This window comes from Conger conger, chromosome 19, assembly GCF_963514075.1.
Source record: "Conger conger chromosome 19, fConCon1.1, whole genome shotgun sequence".
NCBI classification, from domain to species: Eukaryota; Metazoa; Chordata; class Actinopteri; order Anguilliformes; family Congridae; genus Conger; species Conger conger.
The window spans coordinates 14,185,538-14,197,865 of NC_083778.1; the positions used below are offsets into that span (position 1 = coordinate 14,185,538).

The 12,328-nt window shown below is 43.3% G+C and overlaps 1 protein-coding gene across 1 annotated transcript; it reads left to right on the top strand.

Annotated features, from left to right (window-relative positions):
* The first annotated feature begins 986 nt into the window (after positions 1–986).
* LOC133119169 (peroxisomal succinyl-coenzyme A thioesterase-like) lies at positions 987–7,995 on the top strand. The gene is made up of 10 exons (XM_061229628.1): positions 987–1,182; positions 1,416–1,515; positions 1,613–1,803; positions 2,010–2,179; positions 3,141–3,260; positions 5,338–5,420; positions 5,518–5,611; positions 5,957–6,037; positions 6,552–6,693; positions 7,638–7,995. The coding sequence occupies exons 1-10, from the start codon at positions 987–989 to the stop codon at positions 7,763–7,765; spliced, it is 1,305 nt and encodes a 434-aa protein (XP_061085612.1). The 3' UTR covers positions 7,766–7,995.
* Positions 7,996–12,328: the final 4,333 nt, after the last annotated feature.

Consider the following 12,328-nt stretch of genomic DNA (forward strand, 5'->3'; position numbering starts at 1 on the left):
GGCAGTCAGCAGCCATGCAAGCCCAAGCAATGACACTTTCTCCACCGTGTTTCACAGATGAGCTTGTATGTTTTGAATCATGAGCAGGTCCCTTCTTTCTCTTCACTTTGGCCTTTTCATCACTTTGGAAGTTAATCTTGGTCTCATCAGTCCATAAAACTTTGTTGCAGAATGTTTGTGGCTCATGTCTTTACTTGTTTGCAAACTGTTATCAGCTGTAATTGTAATCTATATTGCTGCTCTCTACGTTGTTAAATAAATCTAGATGAAAATACCCGGAAATAAAAGCTGAGATTTGGATCTGTCATCCGATATACTTTGGACCTGGAACTCAATTGTCTTCGGTGTATAGCTAAAACAAAGGAATTGACCTTGCCGTTCCAATAATTTTGGGAGGGGGATGTGTGTGTCATCTCCCCACTGGAGAATATGATGTTCTTAAATGTTTCTGGGCCAGGCTGCAAATGTTACCAACGTTAGCCACATTTCCTAGCAAGCAAAGAGCGGCATGCATTGTTAACATTGATTCTTTTGATCTATAAAAATCTATTAAAACCTGTCTGATTGTTTTCTTCATCTGGCAACGTCGCATTCAGCAGCAAGACAACAAATTTGAGTCCAAATTCAAACTCAAACTCAAATTGAAACTTTACAGTCCAAATCTGATAATCAAAAGTCTTGCAGCAAAGTGTTAAATAATAGGCTTTTATTCCATCAGGTATAATCCAATCACAAAAGCCGTGGGATCCGCGTTACAACGCAACGGTCCATTGGGTACACACTCTTATATATGCTTGCAGTCTCATCCCCTCTGAATGCGCCACAGCGGTTCACTTGCTGCTGATGGGTTTCTCGTCTCCACCCCTCTGTTTGTATTAGACTGGGAATGGAGTATTTTAAACGTAGGTTAGGGTACAATGTTCACGAGGTCACGTGTTATGTTATGTGTTATGTGTATCGACGGCTCGTTTGGTATTACAAGAAATATGTCTGAGAACAATATGAGCGCCATGCTGTCCGTCAGTCCGTCCAGGGGACTAGTGGATGAAAAGTTCCGAGTGGTTGTGCAGAATTTGTTCCACGGACAAGACGTCACTCTGCACTCCCTACTGCGCTCTGAGGATGACGACCTCTGGCAGGCTTTTGGACATTATGTCAGCGATGATGAAGGAACCGTGAAAGGTTTTTAACTGATTTCTCCGCTTTATCGCACCTTGCAATTTACGTGTTTGCGCAGTATTCTGAGCAGCTCTTTATTATTACGTCGACAGTTATTTCATTACTGTATGTGATGTTGTCAAATGCTGCTCTATAATTTATACTGGAATCAGTGGCATGCACTGATTTGTTACCAACCTCCAACTCTTAACTGTTAAGTCCTGCTTGTTTTGAGGTTCAGTGTGTTTTGTTCGTAGTTGCAGAACATGTGTGTGTGGGAGGATCGTACCAGGGCGTGGAGCCCATGGGTCTGCTCTGGAGCATGAAGCCAGTGCCTGGGAGTAGAACAGGACTCAGGTTAGCACCCTCACCTGTAATTTGGCCAGTAAACAGTTAATTACCCAAAGGAATCAGATGCATCAGGAACATTCAAGGTGTTTTGAACACTCCTCAGGTTGCGGAAGAAGGATCTCAGCACCCCGATGTTGGTGCACATCTCTGTGTACTGTGGCCACATCAGCCAGGGGTTCAGAGAGACGAAGGCGTTGGCTTGTGCCGTCGCCGAGCGCTGGTACATGGCGCCAGGCGTCCGCAGGGTAGAGGTCACAGAGGGCGGGGTCAGAGGAACGCTCTTCCTGCCTCCAGGTGATTGCAACACTGCCGTGCCAATGTTTGATCTTGTTTAGAAAGTCTTTGTACAGGCAAATTAAACAAAGTCCAGCCAGACCTGGGTGCACCGTTCTGCCTCGCTGTTATATTCTGCGAGGTCAGCAGCCATGCAGTCTTCTGCAGCTATGCAGTATGTGAGTGCGCGTGTGCACCAGACAGGTAAATGTGTTGTTCTCTTTGAGGTTCTGGACCTTTCCCTGGAATTTTGGACATGTGGGGAGGGGGTGGAGGCTTAGTGGAGTACCGTGCCGCCCTGCTTGCATCACATGGGTACGTTTCCATGGCACTGGAGTACATGTCACCAAAGGCCTTGTCAGACCCCTCTAGACAAGTTGGAAAACAGTACTTTGAGGTACATGATAACTTATTATTTATTTCGTTTTTCATTTAAGCTTTATTTAACCAGGCCGCATCCAGTTGAGATGTAAAGTCTCTTTTAGGAGGAGAGACCTGGCTGAGAGGACGGCTATATATGCACAGAAAAATGATTTCATGTTTACATGCATACGTATATACAGTCCCCTCCAAAAGTATTCGAACAGCGGGGCCAATTCCTTTGCTTTTGCAATACAGTGAATACATCTGCGGTCCAGATAAAAAGATGAACATGTGACAAGAGCTCAGAATTTCAGCTTTTATTTCCTGGTATTTATACCTAGATGTGTTAAACTACTTATAACATAGCACCTTTGGTATCATGCCACCCAATTTTTTGGTGAGTATTTTAATAGAGACTATTTAAGTAAAAGAAAGTAAATAACACTTAATATTTGGAGGCATATCCCTTGCTTGCAATAAGTGCATCAACCCTGCGACCCATGGACATCACCAAACTGTTGAGTTTGGACGCATTTCTCAGAATGTTTCTCCATAATTTGGCAGTCAGCAGCCATGCAAGCCCAAGCAATGACACTTCCTCCACCGTGTTTCACAGATGAGCTTGTATGTTTTGAATCCTGAGCAGGTCCCTTCTTTCTCTTCACTTTGGCCTTTTCATCACTTTGGAAGTTAATCTTGGTCTCATCAGTCCATAAAACTTTGTTGCAGAATGTTTGTGGCTCATGTCTTTACTTGTTTGCAAACTGTTATCAGCTGTAATTGTAATCTATATTGCTGCTCTCTACGTTGTTTAATAAATCTAGATGAAAATACCAGGAAATAAAAGCTGAAATCCGATGTACTTTGGACCTGGAACTCAATTGGCTTAGCTAAAACAAAGGAATTGACCTTGCCGTTCCAATAATTTTGGGAGGGGGATGTGTGTGTCATCTCCCCACTGGAGAATATGATGTGCTTAAATGTTTCTGGGCCAGGCTGCATTCACCATTCTGAAGGAGCATCCCCAGGTGTGCAGTGACCGGGTCGCCATGTTTGGACTGTGCTTTGGCACCTCTGTTGTCCTGTCGATGGCGGTGTACTCGTCCGTGATCCAGGTGAGAGAACATTGTCAGTGTAGAGAAATGGCACTCTGAAATGCGTTCTGCAAAACCTATGTTGAGGAAACATTTTTGTCGCTTTTCCTCCTCGTTCCTTTTACGTGGGTGAAGTTGTATTGGCAGCAATGATGTTGAAGAAGCACTCAGTCAATAGTTGTTCATTACAAATCCATCCATCCATCCATTATCTGAACCCGCTTATCCTGATCAGGGTCGCAGGGGGGCTGGAGCCTATCCCAGCATACATTGGGCGAAAGGCAGGAATACACCCTGGACAGGTCGCCAGTCCATCACAGGGCACACACACCATTCACTCACACACTCATACCTATGGGCAATTTAGACTCTCCAATCAGCCTAACGTGCATGTCTTTGGACTGTGGGAGGAAACCAGAGTACCCGGAAGAAACCCACGCAGACACGGGGAGAACATGCAAACTCCGCACAGAGAGGCCCCGGCCGACGGGGATTCGAACCCAGGACCTCCTTGCTGTGAGGCGGCAGTGCTACCCACTGCACCATCCGTGCCGCCTTCATTACAAATCTTTAGTTTAAAATAAAACAGATTAATCTGGGGAATCTGTGTGCTCTGTGCAAGAAGCTTCAAGAGACCAGAGAATTCCAAAGTAACAGTAGGAAGTATCCTAGTCTTTATACAATAAAGCTAACCAATCATTTGTCATATAACATCACATTGTCTCTCTTAACCTGCCTTAATATTTTCTGTCACTCTATGAAAGCTGAGCTGTCTTAACCTTTTGCCTCTGTAATGACGCAGGCAAACTGGCTGGTGATCACTAACTCAGAACATTTCTCTGCAAAGACCCACATTGCTTGACCTGCATCACTTAGTCAAAACAGGTCGCATCCAATGGTATGGTTTTTAAACACCTGATTAAGTGTTCTCTGCACTTTCATGAAACAAACTCTCTACTTTGCAGCTCAATGTGTTTGAACAGACACACAGTTCTAATTACTCATGCTGACTTATTCACTTATTCTCAATTCTAACCATTTCACAGTTTTAATAAAAGCATTTAAATCAAACTTCATCATTATTCTAAGCATTCCTGGTTTTCAATAGGAGCATTTTGATCAAACTTCAACATTCCCCCCTTTGAGACCACTAGGTCTCACATTCTTGAGAGTTAACTTTAACGTTATCACTCTTTTATGAATTATTTTAGCATCGCAAATTCATTAGTTATCAATAACATCAATCATTTCATCTATCAATTACATTAATAATTTTATATTTCACTCATAGTTTTTAAATAAGCATAAGAGAAATATGAGAATAACATCAGTTCTTGTCCCATGATCTTCAAATCCGTTGGCATTAGTTGGATTGTTGTCCTGAGGAGAGGTTACTAGCACATCACTCAGCCGTCGCAATCAGGCCTATTTATTTATTGTTACTTCTATGTGTCAGTGCATCTAATCTATCAAAGGCCTTCAAATGTCAGGAGGTTGTTTCCCATCCTGTGTTTTAGTCATCATCGTCCGTAAGTCTTCATGTTTGTCTCTATGTGCTGCATCTTACATGTTTGTGTGGTTTTCTGTTTTATGACAATACTTACTCATAATCCTAATTGAAGCAGTGCCTTTCATCATCGTCACATTCACTTGAATTTTTTATCGAGTTATCGATAATTACACAAGAATCGGGAAAATAAAATTGTGAGTATCACTAAGACTGGTGCTATTAAATTCCCTAACCAAGGGCCTACGCTACCAAACCTATTTTAAATCTGATAATGAGTCTGTCATGTGGTACCTTATCAAATACCTTTTGGAAATCTAAATGTATGTCATAAACCCTGCTACCATCAAAGCACTTGGTAGCTTCCTCAAAGAATGTGAAAGCCATGTTGGCTATCCCTTAAGATGTTATTACATTGAAGCCAAATGCATTTTAATGACATTTAATTTGGGTTTTGTGAAGGTTTTTCTTTTTTCTTTTTTTTTTGAAAGGGTTTTTCATGCGGCACCTTGCCTGGCGGCACACCGGTTAGGAAACGCTGAAATACGCCGCATATCAGATGCTACACCCCATCTGCTCTTTCTCTCCCAGCCCAGGTGCCTGGTATGTGTGAGCGGAAGCCACGTGCAGCCACTGCGGGGATCTGTGGCTGACGTCTTTAAGGATATTGAGAAGTGAGTGTCACCCTGCAGCTCTGTGTGGCGAAAGTGATCTGCAGTGTATCGTTCATTCATTCATTCATTCATTAATTTCATTTTATTTTGTTTTCAGAGATTCCCACAAGGTCCGTTATGATGAGGAGCATCGAGTGATCTCGCGAGATCTTCTCTTGCCGATACCCTCCGACCCCAGCAAGAAGGTTGCTGTGAGTAAATATAAACTCTCTCTGCCTCATTGTTTATACACAGCGATAGGCACACCCCATTCTGTCCGTTCTGATCGGCTGGTGAGTGTTGTGCTGTAGATCACTCTTCCCATTCTGATTGGCTGGTGAGTGTTGTGCTGTAGATCCCTCTGCCCATTCTGATTGGCTGGTGAGTGTTGTGCTGTAGATCTCTCTGCCCATTCTGATTGGCTTGTGAGTGTGGTGCTGTAGATCCCTCTGCCCATTCTGATTGGCTTGTGAGTGTTGTGCTGTAGATCCCTCTGCCCATTCTGATTGGCTTGTGAGTGTGGTGCTTTAGTCACTGTTGGTTGTTGTGATCTTCAGGTGGGGCAGTTACAGTGTCCTCTGCTGTTGATCGTGGGTGAAGATGATCAGAGCTGCCCAGTCGCTGAGTCGGCTGAAGACGTGAGTCTGTCTGTCCCGCTCTCTATACCGCTGTCTGTACCGATGTCTGTGCTTCTGTCTTTACATACCAGTCTGTACATTCAGTGGTGGAGCTAGCCTTTCATATGTATGAGTGTAAGGCAAGATGAGATACACCGATCAGCCACAACATTAAAACCACCTGTTTAAACCAGTTTTTTCATGATTAAAAATGCTTTAAACTGTATAAACTTGTCTATAAACACTTAATATGTCATGAGTTGTTATGCTTACTTGTATAACTTTTTAAAGCATACAATAGACAATGCTATTTGAAAACATTTATTCAACAATGTGTTTCATGAATCATTCAAAGATAGTATCGATGTTCGGGTACTCCATTGCTGCTAATTCCCCGTCTGTGCACCATGTGATTTATAAATCTGCACTGAGACCCCAAAAAAACGTTTTAGCACACATGCATAAGCACACACAGACACACACAGGTCAGTTTTACTCTGCCAGTTGCTGTGTGTGAACAAAGCTTTTCCTCCAGATGGAGAAGATGATGGAGGAGGCTGGAAACGGTCATCTGTTGACCATCCTCTCCTACCCTGGGGCGGGACACCTGATTGAGCCCCCCTACACCCCGCACATTGCCTTTAGCAACTACATTGTTACTGCGTCAGGAGGAAAAGGTACAGAACAGTATATGATATGTCAGATGTGGGGTAAGGAACCTGTAGACTTTATATTCATGTCTGCACAATATGTGGGGTAAGGAGGAACCTGATGATGATCTTCTGTCATGTAGACCAAATGACTTCAGTGTGGTAATAACTATTGTACTCGCGGTATTGCGGTTTTTTCAGCTTTAGGTGCCAAAAAGGATAATTCTCTGTCTGTTTGTTCATTTGTTCATCACGATGTAGTATTATGTGTCTGCCACAAGGGGGTGCCTCAGTTCCATTTGACGTCTGGTATTACACATTTATATTTACATTTACATTTTAGTCATTTTGCAGACGCTTTTAATCCAAAGCGACACTATTTTATACACTCAGTGAGCACTTCATTAGGTATTTATTTGACTTATTTTACTAGACTTTACTTTTATTAGACTTCTGCTGCTGTAACCTATCCACTTAAGAGTTATAATGCGTTGTGTGTTCAGAGATGCTCTTCTGCATACCACTGCTGTAATGTGTGGTTATTTGCGTTACTGTCACTAAATCAGTTGGTGCAACCAGTTTACATTAAGTTATGGCGTAACTCTGAATTTACGTTAAAACTAGCCTAAATTTGAACTTACGTTATACTGGGGCAAGAGGCTGCAGGTTGCCACTTTATTTAATTGCCAAGAAGGCTGTGGCTAACAACAGGCAAATCATTGACACCACTTCTGCAACCTGATGTTAAAACTGAAACTGAGTAATACTTTCAGGTGATTGAGTTGGATCATCTGCCCAATGTGTAACCACACTGGAGAACTGGAGTTTGCTGGCATTAATTATTAAAATACTGAAATTGCAATTATCTATGATTGGCTCCGCCCACATACCTATGACACATTGGGAGTTTTAATATCACAGCAAATCCACTTATTTCAAATAATGACCTTCTTCTCTTGTTTGCTTCGCAGTGGTGGCTCTCTGGGGAGGGGAGGTCAGAGCGCACTCTAGTGCCCAGGAGGACTCCTGGCACAGAATCTTGGCCTTCCTGGAGCAGCACCTGTACGGCCCAGACCTGAAAACCCCCGGGGCCCTGTGACCCCGTGCAGGAGGACCATCTCCGTCCACCGTCCCCCTCCTGGCTACTCCGCTCTCAGGCCACCCAGGGGCATCCATTCCTGGTGCAGCGGTTTTCATAAACCTTTTAATTCACTTTTTAGTTTCCCCTAAATGTCAACAGATTATAATGGGGTTAATTAAGGTAGCCATGTACATGAAAGGGGCACATGGCCCCATATTCCAGCTTTATCTTACTGTTTCTTTACAGTCTACCACAACCAATTAAAGCATGTGCTGCTTCCTTTGTCTGCCTAAAAATGTAGACATTTCAGCCGACAAGAACTCAACATCCAACTTGAGAAAATGTGGCGGTTTTTGTTGTGGCATGTGATAATTAGACGTTAGCCACGTTTGCTAGCAAGCATGGGGAATGTCATCCGTCCATCCATCCATTATCCAAACCCGCTGTCGTGTCAAGGAAACGACAGAGTCCAAATCTTCAATTTGTCGAAAAACATCTTCGCGAGGGAAAAGATGACACCAGGCAGTAAGATCTTCAGGAAAATCAGACTTTATTAGCAGCAGCACATGAAGCCGGATCAGCTCTCCAGAACTGAATCCCGACTGTCATTTTTACACCCATTTTATACACAGTTACTCCACCTACAACTCCTCCTCAAACCTCATTCTGGCAAATCACCCACACTTTTCTTATCGTAACTCCTCCCAACGCTCCTCCCACAACGTCATTGTGGCAAATTGCCAACGGTCCTTATGCTCTGCCAACTCTGTACAAAGGTCAGGGCACTCTGCCAACTACGTGTCCTCACTTCACCCCGCACCTGCTCTTGGCAAACTACCAGACCTCATAAAGTTCTGGATGCCCTCCCTCTAACACGTCATCCATACACGTCACTCTGTATCTTTCGCTTTTATAAGATGAACTAAGCAGCAGTAATCATTGAAAATATACAGACAAACTAAACGTTTCATTAATATTCACTTCTAATACACTATTCTAATATACAGACATACTAAACATTTGATTAATTATTCTCCTCTAAGGGAGTAAATGTACGTAGCATTCTTTACTCTCATTTCAACAGTTTTCACTGTGGTTTCTTGCGTTTTCATAAGCTCAGCTATAATTAATGTTCTCGGTCAAATAGATACACTTCTGGCATAAAACATCAAGAGTCCCGGAGAAATCAGCTGTACAGTCATATCTTGCTCTGCCCGTGTCCTTAACAGTTTGGTCTACACAGTTCAAGATGCCCCCCCCCCCCCCTCTGCCAGCTGGCTGCTGTGTAATTCTAGCACAATTTAGCAGTCAATATCATTTTGAAACTATACAGGGTAGATATCATACTTTAATACAGATATATTGATAAACTTTTAGCACACATCGTCGAGAGTTTTGGAGGAACCAGCCTGCTCACTAAGGTGGAGTCTGATTTTGACTTGTGATTGGTTATCATGCTTTTAGGAGGGAGATCTTTTGTTCTGTGAATTTTCCCCTACACCACTTATCCTGAACAGGGTCACAGGGGGCTGGAGCCTATCCCCGCATACATTGGGCGAAAGGCAGGAATACACCCTGGACAGGTCGCCAGTCCACCGCAGGGCACACACACCATTCACTCACACACACACACTCATACTCATACTCATACCTATACCTATGGGCAATTTAGACTCTCCAATCAGCCTAACCTGCATGTCTTTGGACTGTGGGAGGAAACCGGAGTGCCCGGAGGAAACCCACGCAGACATGGGGAGAACATGCAAACTCCGCACAGAGAGGCCCCGGCCGACGGGGATTCGAACCCAGGAGCTCCTTGCTGTGAGGCGGCAGTGCTACACACATCCGTGCCGGCTGGGGAATGTCATGCATAACGTTAATGTTAAACTTCAGTTTTCGTCATGATCCATTACAAATGCTACCAACGTTAGACACGTTTGCTACCAAGCATGGGGAATGTCATGCATAACGTTAATGCTAAACTTCAGTTTTCGCCATGATCCATTACAAATGTTACCAACGTTAGCCACGTTTCCTAGCAAGCAAAGAGCGGCATGCAATGTTAACATTGATTCTTTTGATCTATAAAAACCCGTCTTATTGTTTTCTTCATCTGGCAACGTAGCATTCGGGAGCATGATTTGAAGAGCTCTAAGCTACTGTCGTGGTTCCCCAAGACAACAAATTTGAGTCCAAATTCAAATCTTACAGTCCAAATCTGATAATCAAGAGTCTTGCAGCAAAGTGTTGAATAATAGGCTTTTATTCCATCAGGTATAATCCAATCACAAAAGCCGTGGTATCCGCGTTGGGTACACACTCGTATATATGCTTGCAGTCTCATCCCCTCTGGATGCGCCACAGCGGTTCACTTGCTGCTGATGGGTTTCTGGTCTCCACCCCTCTGTTGTGATTGGCTTACACATTCTCATTCACTTTTTAGGAAATACTTCTGGCGCAACTTCTAATAGGACAACTGACTTATTATTATGTGTTTCTCTTTTGGCTTACCACTCTAATACTCTGGCTTAAGGAAATATTGGTGGTTACAGTTCTCAGTGAGAATATAAAAAAGAGTACAAAACAGTGCAAATATGATACTTCAGTGCTGTTTGTGCAATATATATACTTTCAGTCACATTATTGGTCAATACTGATACATAGGATAAATAAGGAAAATATTCCATACTACACATTGGGGTTATTGCTGTTTTGGTTATATTTATTCATATAACCTTTTATTTATTCATATGCATTTATATAGCCCCTTTATCCAATGCGCTGTACAATTTATGCTTCTCATTCACCCATTCATACACCAGCAGTGATTGGCTGCCATGCAAGGCACCAAACCAGCTCGTCAGGAGCATTCAGGGTTAGGTGTCTTGCTCAGGGACCGCCTGAGCCAATGTCGCCCTTATAACAATGAAAAGAATTGATGTGGTGTGCTAGACAGTACAGCAACATTGTAAGGAATTAGTCAAACAAAACCGTGTGATGCAGCTTCAGCTAAGTCATATCGGGCCAATGACTCAAATTCCCAAGACCAAATGTCCTATTGATGGTGTTGACATCATAACCTGAACATTTTGGGGTGAACATAATATTTATGTAAAAGACAAAGCTGGTAAAGACCTATGGAGTGATATACGAGGCAGAAGAGGAAGAGAGGCAGAGAAAGAGAGGAGAGAAAAGGGGAGAGGGGGAGAGGGTGGGAGTAGAGAGAAGAAATGGCATGACCCAAAGGTCACTGGTGTCATAGTATCCCATGGTCCCCAAAGTACATGGGCCCCAACCCACTGACACACAGGAGATCCCTGGCCGCGCCACATGGTTGGTTTCAGTGTCAATGACCGAAACCCACACTGCCCCCTGCTGGAGAGTTAGGATACCTGTATGATAATCGCATGATACAGCTGAGAGCTGGTCAATCCACTTTCAATTCAATCAGTTCAACATGTAAATGGAAACAATGCCATTAATTTACCAGTGACGGAAGTAACTGAGAATGAATGCTCCAGGTGCAGGAGGTTGGTGTGTGTCAAAGTCACTTAGATCATATTTCTTCCCCATTGCAACATTTGGTCTGAACAACAGCTGAACCTATTGACCACATCAGCAGTTTTTATGCATTTAGTTGCTGCCACAGGATTGGCTGATGAAATATTTGCATTAACAAGCTGGCGTAGAGGTCTACCTAATAAATTGCTGACTGAGTGCATTTCTCTAAGCCACTGTCACACTAAAAAGTCAGCGACTTTCCCATAGCCTGTTACCAAACTGGTCAAACCTTATGCCAATGTTTGATCTTGTTTAGAAAGTCTTTGGACAGGCAAATTAAACAAAGTCCAGCCATGAAGGCCAGTCCGACCTGGGTGCACCGTTCTGCCTCGCTGTTATATTCTGCCAGCCATGCAGTCTTCTGCAAAGTCTCACTCGAGAATTGCATTTGTTTCATTCAGTAAAGAGCGTAATTCTGCCAGCTTGGTGGTCCATAAAAGTTGTAACCAGGGGAATAATATCAGTTATATTATTCGTAGCATTCCTTGTAAATTGTCCTTTAAAATTAAGTTAATTCACGATTGCGTTACAGCGGCACCGAAACGGTGAACGCTTCATATACATTTTTTGATTTTGTAAAATGAAAAATGTCTGCCGTATTACTCCCTCAAATCCTGTTTTGTCACTTGGTCTGAGCTGATTGCAAAGTGATCCTGCACAGAGCTGTCAGGAAAAGGCCGTCTCCATGGTAACTGGGTGTGCCCCACGACCGAGGGAGTCTGCAAATGGGACGCTGAAGTATGGATAGACCATTGTGATGTCACCCTGCTGGTAGAAAACACAGCTCCAATCACAGACGGAGGTGTAACTAACAATGACAACTGTTGATTGGTGGATGCTGCTTCCTGGATGCGTCACTGTTTCAGGTGGTCTTTGTTGGTGTTTGTCGATGCAGTTTGTGATTGAGAGGGCTCCTCTCAGTTTTATATGTGTAGGTTTTTAGCTGCAATTTTGTTGTATCCTTGTATCGCTGCTGCACAGGCTTGGAGGTCATCAGACCTGGAAATTCATCTGCTGGGG